Source organism: Rhinoraja longicauda, chromosome 6 (assembly GCF_053455715.1).
Source record: "Rhinoraja longicauda isolate Sanriku21f chromosome 6, sRhiLon1.1, whole genome shotgun sequence".
In the NCBI taxonomy this organism is placed as follows: Eukaryota; Metazoa; Chordata; class Chondrichthyes; order Rajiformes; family Arhynchobatidae; genus Rhinoraja; species Rhinoraja longicauda.
The window spans coordinates 54180216-54200937 of NC_135958.1; the positions used below are offsets into that span (position 1 = coordinate 54180216).

Genomic DNA, 20722 nt, shown 5'->3' on the forward strand with positions numbered 1-20722 from the left:
GGCAGAAAACAAACACAATTCCATGTAGCAAATGGCAGCCACGGTGGTGCAGCGGTAGAGTTGCTGTCTTACAGCACATGCAGCGCCAGAGACCCAGGTTTGATCCGGACTACGGGTGCTGTCTGTACGGAGTTTGTACGTTTTCCCTGTGACTGCGTGGGTTTTTTTCCAAGATCTCCGGTTTCCTCCCACACTCCAAAGACGTACAGGTATGTAGGTTAATTGGCTTGGTGTATGTGTAATTTGTCCCTATTGTGTGTATGACAGTGTTAATGTGCGGGGATCGCAGGTTGATTTGGACCTGGTGGGCCGAAGGGCCTGTTGCCGCGTTGTATCTCTAAACTAAACTAATAGGCACAACTGCCAGAAATTCAGTTATGTTCTACTTTTTGTAAGAAGTCTGTTTGAACAGGCAGGCTCACAAACACTCTCACACCCGCGTGTATTATGAATAAGGAAGAGGTCCTTTCAAATGTATATGAATTTTGATTTCCCAAGCTGAGATACCTGCAACAAAAGGTCACATAAGGTCATAAGAGATTGGCTCCTCAGGACAAGGATGAACATAAATTTCTACACTCAGAGGTCAGTAAATTTTTAGAATTGTTTACCCGAGATCTATTGGGCTCCAATCTCTAAACTTATTGATGACAGAGATTGATTTTTAGGTTTTTAGGGAAATCAAAAGATATAGTTAGTGAGGAGGGTGACATGCAGGTAAAAAGTTTCGGCTGTGATGTACTGTTTAACAGGGCTGTCACAAGGGGCCAAATTGTCCATCCTGCTTCAACTATGTACTTACGTTCTTACTTTCAGCTGGTAAATGTAATACATTATCCTTAAGTATTAAAATCAGACTGAAGATGCCAGAAAAGGCTTATTTATAAGTTCCAAGAATCAGAAACAATGAACACTGTTTGAGCCGTTCTGTACAGTAGTGGTAGTGGGGGATTGTTTTTCAGATTGGAGGCCAAAGGCAGTCATTCCAAAACTGTAAATTCACCCAAACTGCTCTCTGATTGATTTCACCACCATATAAATATTACAATTAATCAGATCAGCATAGTTGAGACAATGCTTTTAGCAGGACAAGCTTTGTTTAACTGCAAACATCAAAATGAGTTCCTGACCTTAGTTTATCTGCAAGCGCATCATTAGAAATCCAGTACCAGGTTTTACAAGTTCCAAATCTCAAGAAAAATAAACACTGTTTTGAACCATTCTATGTACGGAGCCAAGAAAGCCACAAAGTGCTGGAGCAACTCAGCGGGTCAGGCAGCATCTCTGGAGAAAAGGGATGTGTGATGCTTTGGGTCGGGACTCTTCTTCAGACTGTGGATGGGTCCAACCCGAAGCATCACCCACCCTTGTCTCTAGAGATGCTGCCAGCTGAGATACCCCCGCTGAGATACTCTAGCACTTTATGGCTATCTTTGGTATGAACCAGAATCTACAGTTCCTCGTTTCTACTATGTCTGGACCCAATAGAAAAACTATGACGTTGACCTGATTCATAACCTAAAGGATGGGATGAACATGAACAAGAAATAATTGATTCTTGGATTGATTCGAGTTCCCTTATGAAATCATGGTCTGTACTTTTGCTGTGTATGAGTGCATCATAAAAAATCTGGCTTTTTCATCTGCCCTCATAATGAAGATGTAAAGTTATTTGAATCAGGTTAGGCAGAGAACAAGCCGGTAAGTGTAAGCATTATAATTGTAAACCAATTCTTGCACTGTTATACAATGGATTTCACCTTAAAAATGTTGCAGCTCCTCAGTCAAAAGTTAATAGTGCAAAGCTTCTTTCTTTCTATCCTGTATAGATGTTTTCCAAAACCCAACCATGACATTATCTAAAAAATAAATCCGTGCTCACCAAGTATGTATTTTGCCAGGTGTATGGGCAGTCCGCGGAGGAAGTCCTTATAATTACTGACCCCCGAAGTTGCCTGGAAAGAATTTGATACAGTAATCGGAGCCAGGGGTTCAATTTTACTGAGATCAACCTCAAGTGCATTCTGTAAATGTTTCTTCTTTCTCGATCCACTCTTTACCCGTCGCTTACGATCTAAAGATGCAACAACAGAAAAGGACCATTGAATCATTGTTGTAAAGCTTGCTTATTTCGCTGACTTCATCCTCTAAATAACTACAGAACGCAAGTTATTCTGAAATCAATACAGGTTTATTAGAAATGTGTAGGAAGGAACTGCAGATGCTGGTTCTAACCGAAGATAGACACAAAATGTTACTAGTCTGGAGTCTGAAGAAGGATCTCGACCCGAAACGTCACCCATTGCTTCTCTCCAGAGATATTGGCTGTCCCGCTGAGTCACTCCAGCATTTTGTGTCTATCCCATGTTTATTAGAAGCTGTTTAGTAGCTATTGGCAACAGGTTCAGTGTAAGCCATCACCCAGGGTAAACAATGAACTGTTTCAATTTAGCACCATAGGAAAGATGCCATTATGTATTGGTACAACCTTACTGTTTAGTCATACCTAAGCAAATCTACTGAAGTGGACACAGTACAGAAGATATACAAAACATGATAAATGTAAAATTATCACAATTACTGATGCAGAAAATTGTTAATAAGGTCATCAGCCTAAACTGTAAAATTCACTCAAACTCCCCTCTGATTGTTTTCAGCACCATGTAAGTGTTACAACTAATTAGATTAACACATTTGATTGAATGCTTTAAACAGGACAAGCTATCTTAACTGCAAACATCAAAATGTGATCGAGAACTTAGCTTAACTGCAAAACACAACATTGTAAATCCAGTATCAACTGCAAAGCTGCCCAGAAATATCTCGACCCAGATTTTATTGCTCCTCATATTGCCTTCTTAAAATTCGGACTCTGATCCTAAAATAGATCGAGAGATAGGTTGGTCGCCATAGGAGGTCAAATTGAATAGCAATGGGGAATGTGTACTTAGATTGAAATGTGCAATTAGTTGAGTTTAGTAAAACAGCATGGAGACAGGCCATTTCACCCACCGAGTCCACGCTGACCATCGATCGTCTGTTCACACTAGTTCTATGTTATCCCACTTTCACATCCAGCTCCTACACACTGTGCGCAAGGGGCAATTCACAGAGTCAAATTAACCTCCAAACCCACATGTCTATGGAAGGAAACTGGAGTACCCAGAAGAAACCCACGAGGCCACAGGGAGAATGTGCAAATCCACGCAGCAAGTGCCCGAGGTTGGGATTGAACCTGGGTCTCTGTCGCTGTGAGCTAGCAGTGTAGGAAAAAACCCTGCAGATGCTGGTTTAAATCAAAGGTAGACACAAAACACTGGAGTAACTCAGCGGGTCAGGCAGCATCTCGGGAGAGAAGGAATGGGTGACGTTTCGGGTCGAGACCCTTCTTCACACTGGATTTAGTGCTCGCTGTGAGCTAGCAGCTCTACCTGCTGTGCCACTGTGCCATTCAGCCCAGCTTACGTTCATAATTCATAGGAGCAGAATGGCATGAATTGATGAGCTTATGAACAATGTCATGTTGCATCTATGCCACTGACCGCACATCCTGATACCATGAAATATCATTTACACTCCTGAAATTTCTATCAGGGCTGAGTCCTGGCATTCCAATGCCTCACTGGACATTTGGGATAATCACCACTATTACAAGCCTCATAGATGCGTTCTGCAGCTTCTACCAATTGCTGCCTTGTTGGCCGATGCAGGAACATCAACCGTACATGCTCCAAAATACCTAATGCCTCTCTTTACACGCTCTTGCAGGAGGTGAGAACAATTAATCATCAGCCGCAGCAGAAAACAAGCAGGGATGAGGGGGCAGTAGCCCAGATGGACTTTACCGGAGCCACAGAGTCTGTGGCACAAACAATATTAAGGATGATGATTAGTGATAACCACTAATAACTAAGTAATAATTTCAACTCCCCCTCCCATTCCCAGTCTGACCTTTCTGTCATGGGCCTCCTCCAGTGCCATAGTGAGGCCCACTGGAAATTGGAGGAACAGCACCACATATTTCGCCTGGGCAGTTTGCAGCCCAGTGGTATGAACATCGACTTCTCCAACTTTAGATAGTTCCTCTGTCCCTCCCGCCCCTCCCCCTTCCCAGATCTCCCTCTATCTTCCTGTCTCCACCTATATCTTTCCTTTGTCCCGTCCCCCTGACATCAGTCTGAAGAAGGGTCTCGACCCGAAACGTCACCCATTCCTTCTCTCCCGAGATGCTGCCTGACCTGCTGAGTTACTCCTGCATTTTGTGAATAAATACCTTCGATTTGTACCAGCATCTGCAGTTATCTTCTTATACTAAGTAATAACCAAGTCTCTCTCACAAATTATTCCCAAATCTCTTCTGATTCTGAAGCTGCAGTTGGTGTTGTCATGTAGATCTACCAAATCCTACATCCCCTTCCTGCTGATTCATCATAACCTTAAATTTGTGAGTTTTCCTTTAAAAAAAACAAGTGTCAGGCGGTAGTTAGGATGAAGGCATCCCTTCACTCAAACTTCCCCCTTGCTGCTGCAGATACCAGCACTTTACATGGAAGAGCTTAAAGGAATCTCCTGTCACTGGGCAAAAGTGACCTGGCAGGGGAAAGGTAGCCCCCCCATTATCTCTCTAGAAGGCAAAGTTGCCTTTGAATTCTGTCTAAAAGACCTGGGTAGCGTAACCTAGTGATGGTTAAACACAATTAAATGCTTGATGCATTGACAGGCCTGCCTAAAACATTTGGTAAAATATCCAAGAACATATGAATCTTTCACACAATTTCAAAAGGGGTTTGAAATCTACCTTTACAACAAGGAACTGGCCGTCAACTTCACCACACACTCCCACAGACCTACAATGGGCATGTGGAGAGTGGTGTTGAACAGAACTCCATGTCTCCAGTAGTCACCCTCTGGTCGAACTAATGTGTGAATGAGCGACCAGCCAATTTGTTGGATGATGCGAATTGAAAAGTACCAGGCATTACTCGCTGCTCTGTTATAAGGTTGTTATAGGCTGTATACGGTTGCATTAGGCTGTAGAAGGTTGTTATAAGTTATAAAAAGTTGTAAGGATGATTCGTAGCATTGAAAAAAATAGCCAGCCTTCTTCCTCTCTTATCAGACTTCTGAATGGTCCTCCCATTAGCTCGGGTACAGTCCCGATCTACCAACCTACCTCATTGCGGGCATTAAACTTTTCTCTGGAACTGTTATGCTACAATACTGAAGAAAAAAATTCTACACGCTGGTATTTTCCTCTTCGCTCGACTTTGTTGTCCTTGTGTTTGTGGATATAAGCAACTGCAGATGCCGGTTTATTTAAAAAAAATTAAAAAGTGCCGGAGTAAGTCAGCAGGTCGGATAGCATTGCTGGAGAACATAGACGGATGATGTTTCGGGTTGGGTCCCTTCTGCAGCCTTCGTGTTTGACTTGATTGTAGTCATGTATAGCATTGGCGGTGTCTCAGTATATATATTGATAATAAAACCAAACCTTAAAAATTATGGTACAGAGATAAATTTAACCATCTCAATTTACAAATTCTTCATTTTATTACTTTTCCCACTGTCATTTGTTGAAGTGATTTTAACCATTATTAAATGCAAAATTATTCTCTATCAAATGAAGAATATATATAACGAGGAGTCTATGATTCCAAGTTCATTATAGCTGGGATGTGGATGTTGTTGTACAAATTAAGGCTCATTTTAACATGTCATAGTTTATACTTTCTTACCAATAACTGGCATTGAGTCAACGACAAGGCTAGGAGGCATTATATCAGGAGTGACAACCGTAAATTCAGGCCACATATCAATCAGCTCCTGGAGATTTGGGTGTTCATCTATTTTAAAGACGTATTTTGAGTCCTTCGGTATTGCAATGGCCTTATCAATGCGCCGATCTGAAACAATAATCATAATTCAATAGTCATTAAAGAATTAAAATTAAAGAATACATTTTCAAAATTATTATGCTCCTTGAAGTCAGGCATATGATGAATTTTATTGCTCTATAAAAACATTTTGGTATTATTTCATGAGAAATTGCAAGCTTATTTATTGCCCAATGTGAATATTTTGAGTTTGTTATTTATCCCATTTTATCATTTGCCACATTTGGGATGATTTATATTAGAAATTGTTATTCCTTACTCCCTAACTGCCCAACCTCAAAACATATCAGAACTTTCCTGGTCCTGTCTCACAAAGACAAGGATTGTTTGTGATGTGCAAGTTTGCAGATGTAGTTTATGATCACTATCTTGTCTTGACACTATGATCTTGACACTATGATCACTATCCTGGTCCTGTCTCACAATCACAAGGATTGTTTGTGATGTGCAAGTTTGCAGATGTAGTCTATGATCACTATCTTGTCTTGACACTATGATCTTGACACTATGATCACTATCCTGGTCCTGTCTCACAATCACAAGGATTGTTTGTGATGTGCAAGTTTGCAGATGTAGTCTATGATCACTATCTTGGGTGGGAGAGGTAAGGTTTGAGGGAGGGGGGGTGATGGTGAGAATCACGTTCACACTTTACATCCACTGTCTGTTTTCCATTCTCACTAAACTTTGAATGATTGAAAGATACAGCATATAAACAAGCCCTTTCGCCCATCGAGTCCACAATGACCATTGATAACCAATACACACTAGTTCTATGTTATCCCTCTTTCGTGTCCACTCCCAACACATTAGGGGCGATTTTACAGAGGCCAATCAACCTACAATTACGCACATCTTTGGGATCAGGAAGGAAACTGGAGCGCCCGGAGGAAACCCACACGGACACAAGGAAAACGTGCAAACTCCACACAGACAGCACACCCGAGGTCAGGATCGAACCCAGGTCTCTGGTGCTGTGAGGCAGCAGCTCTACCAGTTGTGCCACTGTGCCACCCCTGTGTGGTAGGAAACATCCAGGTGTGGCAGTGGGAGTCTGGGCAGGTATACAATGATTGTGGAAAGTTGGTGTCCCTGATCCTGAAGTTGGAATGGGGATCCACTTGGTAATCCTGGACTGGGGAAGAATTATTTTCTGATCTTGGAATATAGCAGCATCAATGATTCTATGTTGTGAGATGGAATTCCATCCCTTCATTGTAACACGTAAATGATCAGCTTGTCATCTTGGAACATGTTTTTTTTGTCCCCATCGCACCTCTGTTAGAAACATAAATAGACGGATCCCAGATGGGTTAAGATACTTTTAAGCTTTGCAGCCCACCCTTGTCTGGGAGCAGGGGCTGCCCGTTAACCCCAAGTTACCAATGTAGGCTTCATGATCTTTTAACATACTGATTCAATAAACAATAAGCAACTCAATTATTCAATAAACAACTCAATTAGAATTTATAAAATGATTTCATGACCTAAAGACATCCCAAAGCACTTTACAGAATTTAATGTGGTGCCATTATTGTAATGTTGGAAATATGACAGCCATTCTTTAACAGAAGAAGAGATGACAACCTTATCTTATTTTTCCTAATGTTGGTTCAGGGATATTTATTGGCCGGCATCCCGGGTCTTTTGATATAATATCAGAGAATGGTTCTTTTGCAAAGAATGGTGTTTCTGAAAAAGGAGCATTTCCTCAACATAACATGAAAGTGTTATAAGTTCATAAGTTATAGGAGCAAAATTACACCATTCAGCACATTAAGTCTACTCCGCCATTCAATCACGGCTGATCTATCTCTCCCACTCAACACCATTCTTATGCCTTCTCCCCATAGCCCCTGACACCCGCACTAATCAATGTTAGCCTAGATATTGTGTTCAAGACTTTGTAATGGGTCTTTAATGTGTTCAATGGGTCTTCATTTGTTTAGTGAGTGGAGTCTGAGATAAATTATCTTCACACCATGTAGATAATATTCTTGTGGCAAATGTAGCAATTGTTACAACTGTGCAAAATTTTGATTGCAGATGTGCAAAACTGTGGTCCAACTGTCTACTGTACAGGATTTAAAATGTATGTTATAAACTTCCTCCAACCAAGTATTTTTCAAAACAAAAATATGGGGAGCAATATTTGTTCTGCAGGAAAAATATGTAAATTGTTTCAATTCTTTGGCAAGTCTTATTTTATAAATCTCCTTAAAACATTAAGTTTAAAGGCATTAAATGGATGGCTGTGCTACCATAAGATTAAAAGCTAATAAGCTGGATGCAAAATGCTGAAGGGTGTCTACGCTCCAATGATGAATGCAGACCAAAGTGAAAGGCCAGATGCACACTATCAGATTTTCAGTTCATATTTGACCTCTCAGTCACAGGGCAGAAGTTAGGAATGAATTAACCCACACACTGCAGTTTGTCAGTGATTCTCTGGAAACCCCATGGATGAATATTAGTGAGATCCAGCCCACATGCAATTCAAACCATCAGCAGGTATAATGAGATGAATTGGAATTACAAGCCCTCTTTCTGAAGAAGGGTCTCGAAACTGAAATGTCACCCATTCCTTCTCTCCAGAGTTACTCTGGCGTTTTGTGTCTATCTTTTGGTTCCTTCCTACACATGCCCTCTTTCTACATTGGGCAAGGTACAAAAAGACCAAGCCACCAGTCCCACCGGCCACCACCTGCCCCATCTGTGAATGAATCTGTGGGTCTCACGCCAGCCTTATTAGCCAGCTATCAACTCACAAAACCACAGTGGAAGTCCAGCATCCTTCATCTCAAGGGGGAGGGAAAGCAGTACACGGGAATCCCTGGACAAAATCCCTCCATGATTAATTAATTTCCACAGTCACTTTTCTCCTTTTAAGATGGTTTTTAACACCCACTACTTTAATGAAACGTTTGATCATTTCCACCATTTTTTCCTCTTGCTTAGTATCAGATTTTTATTTGTAAAGAAAAAAAAAACCTCAGCATATTTTGCCACGTTAATTTTGCTATATAAATATTTGTTATTGTTATGCTTTTAAGAGCTTGTGGTTTTATCAGCAGAAATAATTGCAACATCAACCCTATAGATTCCAGTATCCAAATTTGATAAATATCAGAACTCTAACAACTAAACTCAACCACTAAGAGGAATGGAAAACCGAAGAATATATTTGTGTTAAATGAGTGAGAGGAGTTCTGAGTAAACAAACATAAAATGTACTAATACATAGAAGCAACCAGAAACCTGGAACATGTTTGTCCGACAACCGACAACATTATGAACAGATTAATAGATCATTGTCACAATGCTGTTTGTGGGAGACTGTGGGATCAACGTCACAATTGCTGTTTGTGGCAAATTTACTCTCTATTTGTTTTATATTTGCACATTGACCCCACACTTGATTTGGATTGTCTTATTAACTTGAAATTCGCTAAGCAACTGCCAGGTCCTTCTTAGGTTGACCATTATTGCCTGAAATTTATGTCCAAAATTCTGCCTGTGAAGACTTGTGTTAAATATCATTCACATGCAATCTTAAAAGAACGGCTTAGTGAAATCATGTTGATCATACAGTCATAGACCCATTATAGTTCAGGAGGTAGTCATTTGGTCCACTGAGTCCATTTCACCTCATGAAAGAAAGATCCAGTCAACCTCGTTCCCCCACACCATCCCTGTTGACCTGCAAATGTGTTTCATTCAACTGGCTGTTCAATTTTATTTTAAAATCATAAATCATTTCTGCCTCCTGCTGCCTTTTTTTCTCAGTGAGTTCCAGTTTACTACCACTCCAAAATATTCTTCATTCTGAACATCTTTTTTTGTCCAAAAGCTTAAGTCTTTGATAAATTATTTTGATTTAACTATTAAGAGACTGACAATTGGAGTATTGTGTTCAGTTTTGGCCATCTTGCCAGAGGAAAGATCACATTAAGCTGGAAAGAATAAAGAAAAGGATGTTGCCATCCAGAAAAGGATGTTTTGAGGATGTTGCCAGGACTCGAGAGCCTATGCTAAAGGTTAGCAGACAAAGACTTTATTCTTGAAGAGCTGAGGCTGATCTTGCAGAGATGTATAAAATCATGAAGGGAATAGATAGTGGAAATGAAAGTCCTTTACCTAAGCTAGCAGAATCAAGAACTAGAGGGCATGGGTTTAAGCTGAGGGGTGAAAGATCTCATTGGAACCTGAGGGGTAACTTTTTCACACATAGGGTGGCGGGCATATGGACTGAGCTGTCAGAGCAAGTAGTTGAGATGAGTAAAATAACACCATATAAATGACATTTGGACAGATGCATGGATAGGAAAGGTTTAGAGGGCTATAGGTCGAACATGGGTAAATGGAATAGTTTAGATGGGGCATTTTGATCCGGCACGGACAAGTTGGGCCAATAAGCCTGTTCTTGAACTGTTTGACTCTATAATTATGTGTCCTAGTTCTTTAAAGTTAACGACTTTTCTAAAACTGACAAATCTCGTACTATATCATATCTCTTTCAGTCTCCTTTGACAGTAATTCAAAGAAAATGACCTCAACTTCTCCAACTAAAATACCTAATCCCTGGATCCATTCTATGAAATCTCCTCTAAACCTTTCAAAAATGTTTGCATGTTGGCTGGGTAGATGTAAAAATTGTCCCTAGTGGGTGTAGGATAGTGTTAATGTACGGGGATCGCTGGGCGGCACGGACTTAGTGGGCCGAAAAGGCCTGTTTCCGGCTGTACATATATGATATGATGATATGATATGATATGATAATATTTTAGCTGTGAGTTCATAAAAATCTGTAGAACTTTCCTGCTTTTTTTCCCCCCCAGAATATGTCTATTGTTGCAACCAATGACCCCATATGCTTTGCTGATTATTCTTTTAATGTGTGCTGCCATCTTCAAAGATCTACTTACATGAACCGCTAATCCCTCTGGTCCCGCACTCTCTGTAGAACTGTGTTATGAAGTCTTTATCACCCCTGCCCATCCATTCTACCAAACTAGAGCACCTTGTGCTTCTGTGTTAAATTCCGTTTGCCACACGTTTGCTCATTTTGCTAACCTATTTATATTATATTGAGTATAGGAAAATAACTGCACATGCTGGTATAAATCGAAGGTATTTATTCCCAAAATGCTGGAGTAACTCTTCAGGTCAGGCAGCATCTCAGGAGAGAAGGAATGGGTGACATTTCGGGTCGAGACCCTTCTTCAGACTGATGTCAGGGGGGCCGGACAAAGGAAGGATATAGGTGGAGACAGGAAGATAGAGGGAGAACTGAGAAGGGGGAGGGGGACAGAGGAACTGTCCAAAGTTGGGGAAGTCAATGTTCATACCACTGGGCTGTAAGCTGCCAAGCGAAATATGAGGTGCTGTTCCTCCAATTTCCGGTGGGCCTCACTATGGCACTGGAGGAGGCCCATGACAGAAAGGTCAGTCTGGGAGTGGGAGGGGGAGTTGAAGTGCTCAGCCACCGGGAGATCAGGTTGGTTAAGGCGGACTGAGCGAATGTGTTGTGCGAAACGATCACCGAGCCTGCGTTTGATTTCGCCGATGTAAAGAAGTGGACATCTAGAGCAGCGGATACAATAGATGAGGTTGGAGGAGGTGCAGGTGAACCTCTGTCTCACCTGGAAAGACTGTTTGGGTCCTTGGATGGAGTCGAGGGGGGGGGGGGGTAAAGGGACAGGTGTTGCATCTTCTGCAGTTGCAGGGGTAAGTGCCCGGGGATGGGGTGGTTGGGTAGGAAGCGTCGAGTGGATCAGGGAGTTACGGAGGGAACGGTCTCTGCGGAACACAGACAGGGGAGGGGATGGGAAGATGTGGCCAGTAGTGGGGTCCCGTTGGAGGTGACGGAAATGTTGGAGGATGATTTGTTGGATATGCTGGCTGATGGGGTGGAAGGTGAGAACGAGGGGGATTCTGTCTTTGTTGCGAGTGGGGGGAGGGGGAGCAAGAGCAGAGCTGCGGGATGTAGAAGAGGCCCTGGTGAGAGCCTCATCTATAATGGAAGAGGGGAAGCCCCGTTTCCTGAAGAATGAGGACATCTCTGATGCCCTAGTGTGAAACACCTCATCCCGGGTGCAGATGCCGCGTAGACGGAGGAATTGGGAGTAGGGGATAGGCTTTTTGCAGGAGACAGGGTGGGAAGAAGTGTAGTCCAGATAGCTGTGCGAGTCAGTGGGTTTATAGTAGATGTCAGTCACTAGTCTGTCTCCTGTGATGGAGATATATTATATTGAAGTTGCTTGGTGTCATCTTCACAGTTTGCCACAGTCCAAAGTTTCATATCACCAGTTAATTTTGAATTGTTACACTGCATTCCAATGCAGAAGTCACCTCATTGATAAAAATAAATAAGTGGTTCTATTACTGACTCAAAAGCCTACCATCCTTCATTCAGCCTGAAAACCAGCCGTTTATAACTTGCTGTTTTTTGTCATACAATTTTGTTCTTCCCTTAGTTTTGGGACCCAGGTTAAAGAGTCATCCAAGCTGGCTGGGACCTTACTACTCACTTCAGCTTCAAATGTGATAACTAACTGTTAATGTGGTACTTTGTTAAATACTTTCAATCTAAGCAGGTCACATATATCACATTTCTTCATCAACCTTTTCCATTCATTGAGTGATTGCATACAATAGCCTTTAAGAAAGTAGAAAGCACTACAAATAATTGTATCCAAGCAATAGAAAGTAGCACTGAAACACATGGGAGGGTGAAGTAAGAGGGAGATACATAGAAACGAGGGAACACAAAATGCACCTACTTTGAAAATAACAACTGGTAATATTAATAACCTTGCAAAACTCTATTTTATTCAGGCATATGTTTAAAACAGCCTTAATTCCAACATTTCTGTGCTTCTGTGTTTTAGACAGCGTGCTTTTCGTTGCCTTTAGAGGTGAATGTAATTTTGCACATTTCAATGAGAATGTGAGCTATTCCTAACCTTTCCTTGGTGGGCACTCGTGCGTCTCGTTGCTGAGTATAAGTGCGCGGACCAGGTTGGCAAGGAGGAAAAGCAGCTTGGCATCACACAGCTGGAGTACTCCCAGCACGTAGTTTGCTTTTGTCCAATATGTGCTTTCTGCAAACCATTGCCACGTCTCCACGATGTACTGGCGCAGGGCCGCCTTGTTCAAACTGCGGTCGGAGCTGTGTGTGGGCATGTCCTCGGGGAGGCTGGGGTTGGCAGACGAGCGGGCGTGGGTGAAGTCCTTGCCAAAGGCCGGCCCCAGGAGCCTGTCCACCTGCCGCAGGAGGTCCTTGCTGCCGATCCTCCGGACCAGCCCCTTTAGGAAATCCTGCTTGGACAGGTCCCCGGCGCGGTGGAACCACTCCTTGGTGACCACCAGTTTCTTCCCCAGGCTGCAGGAGTAACAGGAGCCGCACGGCCGGTCCGAGCAGTGGGCAGAGAGGCAGGTGTACGCCAGGCTGGACGAGACGTTGAACTCGCTGGCTTCACACAGGTCGTCCACATCGTGCATGTCTCCACTCAGTGTCAGGCAGGCAACTGGAGGGTGGGGGGGGGGGGGGGGGTGGAGTGTGGTGGGGGGTGGAGTGTGGAATGTGGAGGGTGGAGTGTGGGGGGTGGAGTGTGGTGGGGGGTGGAGTGTGGGGGGTGGAGGGTGGAGTGTAGTGGTGGGTGGAGTGTGGGGGGTGGAGTGTGGAGGGTGGAGTGTGGGGGGTGGAGTGTGGGGGGTGGAGTGTGGGGTGTGGAGTGTGGAGTGTGGGGGGTGGAGTGTGGGGGGTGGAGTGTGGAGTGTGGTGGAGGGTGGAGTGTAGTGGTGGGTGGAGTGTAGTGGTGGGTGGAGTGTAGTGGTGGGTGGAGTGTAGTGGTGGGTGGAGTGTGGGGGGTGGAGTGTGGAGGGTGGAGTGTGGGGGGTGGAGTGTGGAGGGTGGAGTGTGGGGGGTGGAGTGTGGGGGGTGGAGTGTGGGGAGGGGGGTGGAGTGTGGTGGGGGGTGGAGTGTGGTGGGGGGTGGAGTGTGGAGGGTGGAGGGTGGACGGTGGAGTGTGGAGGGGGGTGGAGGGTGTGGGAGGTGGGGGGTGGAGGGTGGGGAGTGGGGGGAGGGTGGTGGGAGGGTGGGGTGGTGGGGGGGGTGGAGCGTGGGGGGGGGGTGGGGTAGTGGAGGGTGGAGGGGGGCACAGTGGTTGTCCGGGCGGAGGGTCGGCGATGCTGAGGAGGGGTCTGGAGGGAGGGTGAGTGAGTGAGCGGAGGGTCGGCGATACTGGAGAGCCCTGTGCTGGCTGGCTGGGCTGGGCTGGAGGGAGGGAGAGCGGCTCTCAGTGTATCCCCGGGCAGCGCAGTGTATCTCTTCCCGTTGCCCGGCAACCAAGCCCCGCCACCCACGCTGCGCAGGCGCACTGACCGCCTGTGTCACCTGGTGCGGCTGCAGGTAATTCCCAAGCTCCGCCCCTCCACGCCATCACCGCCTCACCTGCCACTGCGGTCACAGGTGAGCCCCCCCCCAAGCCCAAACCCTGTCCCTTCCCCACACACACCTGTTCTTCTAACCTTCTAACCCACCACTCTATCTCCAGGTCCCTCAGGTTGGCCGACTTGGGCTACTCACTATCCTGCGGTCTCGGCTTATGCTCAGGGGTTGCAGCTCCTAGACTGTGGAACAACATCCCACTCCCCATCAGAACTGCCCTCTCCATCAACTCCTTTAAATCCAGGCTCAAAACCTATTTCTACTCCCTAGCGTTTGAGGCCCTCTGAGGGGGCACTGTGAACTGTTTATGTATGTGCTGTTATGTTTGTGTGCCGTTGTATGTTCGTTCTTAGTACCTGAACTGATGAACAGCACTTTGGTCAACGTGGGTTGTTTTTAAATGTGCTATACAAATAAAATTGACTTGACTTGACTTGGCTGTTGCTCGGAGAGTTGTGAATTTATGGTTTTCACCCAGAGAGTTGTGAATTTGTGGAATTCTCTGCCACAGAAGGCAGTGGAGGCCAATCCACTGGATTAATTTTTAAAAGTTAGATAGAGCTCTCGGGGCTAGCGGAATCAAGGGATATGGGGAGAAGGCAAGGATGGGTTACTGATTGGGGATGATCAGCCATGATCACAATGCATGGCGGTGCTGGCTCGAAGGGCCAAATGGCCTCTTCCTGCACCTATTTTCTATGTTTCTATGTTTCTATGTCAACACCTCGAGTGTCATCACTGATCCCCAAGCCTCACCTCTTCCCCACGCTCTCCTACGTCGTCAGTGCCTCACCTGGCTGGTGGTCACAGGAGATCTTCAAGCCCAATCCCATGTCATCATCGCTTCACCGATAAGAGGGGACCTAATTGAAAATTGAAACTTGCCGAATATTTGAAAGGCCTGGATAGAGTGGATGTGGAGAGAATGTTTCCACTAGTGGGAAAGTCTAGGACCACAGGCCATACCATCAGAATAAAAGGAGGTACCTTTAGAAAGATGAGGAGGAATTAATTTAGTCAGAGGGTGGTGAATCTGTGGAATTCATTGCCACATACGGCTGTGGTGGCCAAGTCGATGGATATTTTTAAGGGGGAAATTTATAGATTCTTGACCAGTAAGGGTGTCAGGGTTTCTGGGGAGAAGGCAGGAGAATGGGGTTGAGAGGAAAAGATAGATCAGCCATGATTGAATGGTGGAGTAGACTTGATGGGCCAAAAGGCCTAATTCTGTTCCTAGAACGTATAAGCGTATGATCTTACGAACACCTGGCACACTGTCATAGAGTAATACAATGTCGAGACAGGTCCTTCGGCCCAACTTGCCCATGCCAACCAACATGCCCCATGGACTCTCCTTCCACCTGCCTGCATTTGACACACATCCCTCCAAATCTATCATATCCATGTACCTTTCTAAATGTTTCTTAAATGGTGCAATAGCACCTACCTCAACTACCTCTTCTGGCAGCTCATTCCATACACTCACCACTCTTTGTGTAAAAAAGTTACCCCTCAGGTTCCTATTAAATATTTCCCTCCTCACCTTAAATCTCAGTTCTCGATTCCTCTACTCTGGGCAAAAGACATTTACCCAATTTATTCCTCGTATGATTTTGTATATCTCTATAAGATCACCCTTCATCCTTTCTCACATAGAGGATGGTGCATATTTGGAATGAGTTGCCAGAGGAAATGGCAAAAGTGCTTGGGGCTCGGCTGGACCAGGTACCGCTCTGAGGCCGAGCACGTGGACCAGACGCAGTCTACAGCAGTGGAGGACACCGACCCTGCAATGCCGCTAGGTCAACAAACATTCATGGTCAGATCAACATCCCTGCACTCACACCAACTGAGACTAGAAAATGGCGCCAAACTGGCGACTTTGTACACTGTTTCAATGTACTACTGCTATACACGTATACTGTATCTGAGATGCATATATGTATTTAATATGTTTTAAATTGTATTGCTGCTTAATATGTATCTAAGTGCTTATGTACAGTGATATTTGCACTGAACTGTATACAATAATGAATTTCACTGTACATGTGATAAAATGAAGTACCATACCAGAAGTAGGTATAATTACAACATCTAATAGACATTTCAACAGGGACATGAATAGGAAAAGTTTGGAGGGGTATGGATCAGGTGCAGGTAAGTGGGAAAAGCTGTTAGGCAACTTGATCAGCATTGACAAGTTGGTTCAGAGGGCCTGTTTCCATGCTGTACAGCTCTATGACTCTATAACTATGAATCCTTGCTGACCATGTCTCTAAGCTGGTCAGGCTAATGTATTGAAGGACTCCTTAAAGCAACTAACAGCTGAAGTAAAGAAGGAGTGACAATGACAACATATGCTTCCTAAAAATTGGGGGGGAAAAATCCATAACTTTTTATATTGAGATTCAGAACACCTTACATGAATTCCATTTTCGCAGGGTAGGTAGATTAAACTTTGTTTTATTTTAATGAGATGAGATATACTTCACAACTGTAGTTTGTTATACATAAATACATAAACATAAGATTCTCATCCATAAAAATAATCAAACTAAATCTTTATGTGCCGTTCTGAAACCATCCCAAGATTAATATTTATTTTAAACAATATATGTTGGTATCTTCATCGATGTAGTGAAGCTGCTGAACACCATGGTTCAATTGAGATGAAATAGAAGATTCGTCAGAGTCCTCTTAGCTATGGATGGAATAGAACATGGAACTTACACTGTTATGGAAATCCTGGAATCAACAAAGATGGTGGACAAAGGTCAGCGATGAAAGACAGAGACAAATTATATCGATTTGAATTGTGAAATAAAACTTTGAATTGAAATGCTCTGGCTAATCACAGTTGTGAATCCATTAAATAGCGGAGCAGCAAAAGGAATTTGCCCAAGTTCCCATTCAGGTGATCTTCATTGGCTTCTTGTTTCACAATATACTAAAATCAGATTATAGTCAATGCATGTTCGCCGCCAGCAAACTACTCCAGTGCTATGCACATCTCAACCTACGGTTAATGCCACCTTTTGAAAGCCAATTATGGATGAACAATAAATGCAAAGCTTGCCCACAACATATGACCATTAAAAATAGACACGTTTTTGGTGTTTTGGGCCTTTACTAACCCTTCGATTCACTGTGTGTGGTTCAGCCTTCAGCGAGCACCCAATCTTCCATTGAACATTGATTCTCAATTCAATGATTCTATGATTCTTAATCAAAACATATCGAGCGCTTCCAATCGAGGTAATGGAATTCTCCACTTCTAAGTAACTAACCTGCAAACATCCTCTCAATCCCCCCCCCATTTCCCCCCTCTCCTCCCTATGCCCAACCTGGATGAGCACCAATTTCTCCCTTTCTCCTCCCCCCATCAGCTTCCACATATATATTTCCTCTGGCTTCATATTTCACTCAAAGGGTCCCGACCCATGAGTCAATGTCATCGATCCCATACTTTCCAGAGATGCTGCCTGGCCAGCTGAGTTACTCCACAACTTTCAATCTTTTTTTGTGAACTAGCATCTGCAGTTCTTTGCATCTACCTGGTCTGCCTACCTGGAACTCTTCAAAATTCTAAATATTTCTTCAAACATTATTTGAACATCTTTTTTTATTTATTTGTTACCGGTGCCTCAGTGTACCTTACACTTTCCCATTCAAAGAGGTGGCTTGGAATCTTTGTTTTGTTTTCTGATCACACCTTTTTTTGTTACTTTAAGGTAGTGCTTCAGGGATACCTTTGCTCTTTATGTGGAAAATCTATTATTGTTGGTAGAATCAACAATAAAATGGACATGTTAATAACTCAAGAAGTCAAGAGGGTTTTATTGTCGTAAGTTCATAAGTTATAGGAGCAGAATTAGGCCATTCAGCCCATCAACTCTACATCGCCATTCAATCATGGCTGATCTACCTTTCCCTCCCAAACCCAGTCTCCTCCTGCCTTCTCCCCATAACCCCTGACACCCTTGCTAGATAAGTACCAAAACAGAACAATGAAATACATACATGCAGCAGTACACCAGGTTAATAAAAATAGTACTCAATAGCTACTATAATAAACAAACTGGGTTTATACCTTTATTTTTTGAACTTCATTTTTATGAAGAAGTTCCTTTAAAAAGAAAAAAATGGGTTATTTATTAAACCATTAAAAAAATTCAATAAATGTTAAAAAAAACAATTTGTGCAAAAATTGGGCTGTTAAATAAACATTTATTAAACTATTAATAAACAACGTTTGGTATATATTTTAATATGCATTTGTTTGAGATCAAGTAATGTGGAAGAGACGTGGAAGAGATATATGTATTTATATGTATGTATTTATATATATGTATATATATATATATATATATATATATGTGTGTGTAGGAAAGAACTGCAGATGCTGGTTTAAATCGAAGGTAGACACAAAATGCTGGAGTAACTCAGCGGGTCAGGCAGCATCTCTGGAGAGAAGGAATGGGTCGAGATCGAAGAAGGGTCTCGACCCGAAACGTCACCCATTCCTTCTCTCCAGAGATGCCGCCCGTTCCGCTGAGTTACTCCAGCATTTTGTGTCTACCTTGTATATATTATATATATATATACATACACACACACACTGAACTTTCTTCTCGTTAACTATATTGTTTACAGAGTACTATGTTTACATATTCTGTTGTGCGGCTGCAAGTAAGAGTTTCATTGTTCTATTTGGGACATATGACAATAAAACACTCTTGACTTTTGAGAAGCAAGCATGCACATTACATCCAGAGGGGTGAAGTCTCTCCGGACACCTGGTGGGGGCAGTGCGCCTGGTTCTCACTGACTGCTGTTGCTGGTGCCGAGGCCCCTGTGTGTGTGCTGGTGCCTGGCCGGCTGTACAGCCAGACGGGCTGGATGTGCTGCGCTTGTGCTCCCTGGCTGTGCAATGCCCGCGTTGCAGCCCTGGTGCCCGTGGACAGTGCTGCGACCAATGCTCTGCACAAGGAACCGCAGATGCCACCAGTTTACAAAAAGAAACACAAAATGATGGAGTAACTCAGAGGGTCAGGCAGCAAGTGTAGAGACAGTCTCACAATGCTGGAGTAACTCAGAGGGTCAGGCAGCAGGTTTGGAGAAAGACGCAAAATGCTGGAGTAACTCAGAGGGTCAGGCAGCAGGTTTGGAGAAAGACGCAAAATGCTGGAGTAGCTCTGAAGGGTCTCGACTCGAAACGTCACCAATTCCTTCTCTCCAGAGATGCTGCCTGACCCTGTGCAGCATGAAATGAGGATGTAATGTGCAGTATGTAATGAGGATTGCAACGTGCAGCTATGTTCGGTTTAAACCAGCATCTGCAGTTCCTTCCTACACGTGTGGAGAATATGCCCCCCTGAGTCTGTCCTCCAGAGATGCTGCCTGAGCCTGTGAGTTGCTCCAGCACTGTCGGAGCTGTGAATCCATTGACTGAGCCCTGTGCTCGGACCCTCCCTCCCTGTTCAGCTTTATTTTGTTGACCTTGAACATTTTTTTTCAGGTTATTTTTTATGTAAATGGCGTGGGGATGGCACCTCTCCACAATGCCGAGCTGTGCTAACACCAAGGAACTGCAGATGCTGGTTTGTACTTGAGTCTGAAGAAGAAGGGTCTCGCCACGAATTGTCACCCACCCATTCCTTCCTTCTCTCCAGAGATGCTGCCTGACCCGCTGAGTTGCTCCAGCTTTTTGTGTCTGTCTTCGGTGCAAACCGACATCAGTAGCAGTTTCTTGTTGCACAATCTGCTGGGCTCATGAGTCTACCTTGTGCTGTGTGTCCTGTTCACTGGGGCAATGTGGACATTGACTGTGGGTGGGGGCAGCTGTGAATTACAACATGAGCTGGAATGTAATTAAAACACAATTCGGCAACACTTTGCTCGAACACGATCACAAAATCTCTTGCTGGGGGGGGGGAGCATGAAAGCATAAAATGGAACCTCGAATTTGATGATTCTCCCTTGAAGTTAAAATTAAAAAATGTAGTGCGCCGCCCGGGAATCGAACCCGGGTCGCAAGAATGGGAATCTTGCATGATACCACTACACCAGCGGCGCCGTGAGCAAACGCTCGCCACTGTTGCTTATGATCACACAGAACGTAGCAGATTGGTGCTGTGGAAAGATACATTGCTGGTGCTGTTTGAAAAGGAAAATGGGGTGGGGGATTCCAGAATCAATGTGGCTTATTGTCATATGTCCCAGACAGAGCAATGCCATTCTTATTTACAACAGAATATGTAAACATAGTACAATTAAATAAATGTGAAAAAAAATTCAGTATGTGTGTGGATGTATATATATATATGCACACGCACATGTATATATATATACACCGATCAGCCAAAACATTATGACC

The 20722-nt window shown here is 43.7% G+C and overlaps 1 protein-coding gene and 1 non-coding gene across 2 annotated transcripts in view; both read right to left on the reverse strand.

Moving 5' to 3' along the window:
• Positions 1–13397, reverse strand: part of fbxw10 (F-box and WD repeat domain containing 10) — a 55463-nt gene extending 42066 nt beyond the window's left edge. Inside the window, exons 1-3 of the mRNA XM_078401578.1 lie at positions 12860–13397; positions 5736–5903; positions 1883–2074 (exon numbers count right to left, since the gene is read on the reverse strand). Of these exons, the coding sequence (XP_078257704.1) occupies positions 1883–2074; positions 5736–5903; positions 12860–13397 (898 nt within the window). The remainder of the gene's footprint in view (positions 1–1882; positions 2075–5735; positions 5904–12859) is intronic.
• A 6953-nt stretch (positions 13398–20350) lies between these two features.
• trnag-ccc (transfer RNA glycine (anticodon CCC)) lies at positions 20351–20421 on the reverse strand. The gene has a single exon. It is a non-coding gene; the product is annotated as a tRNA-Gly (tRNA).
• Positions 20422–20722: the final 301 nt, after the last annotated feature.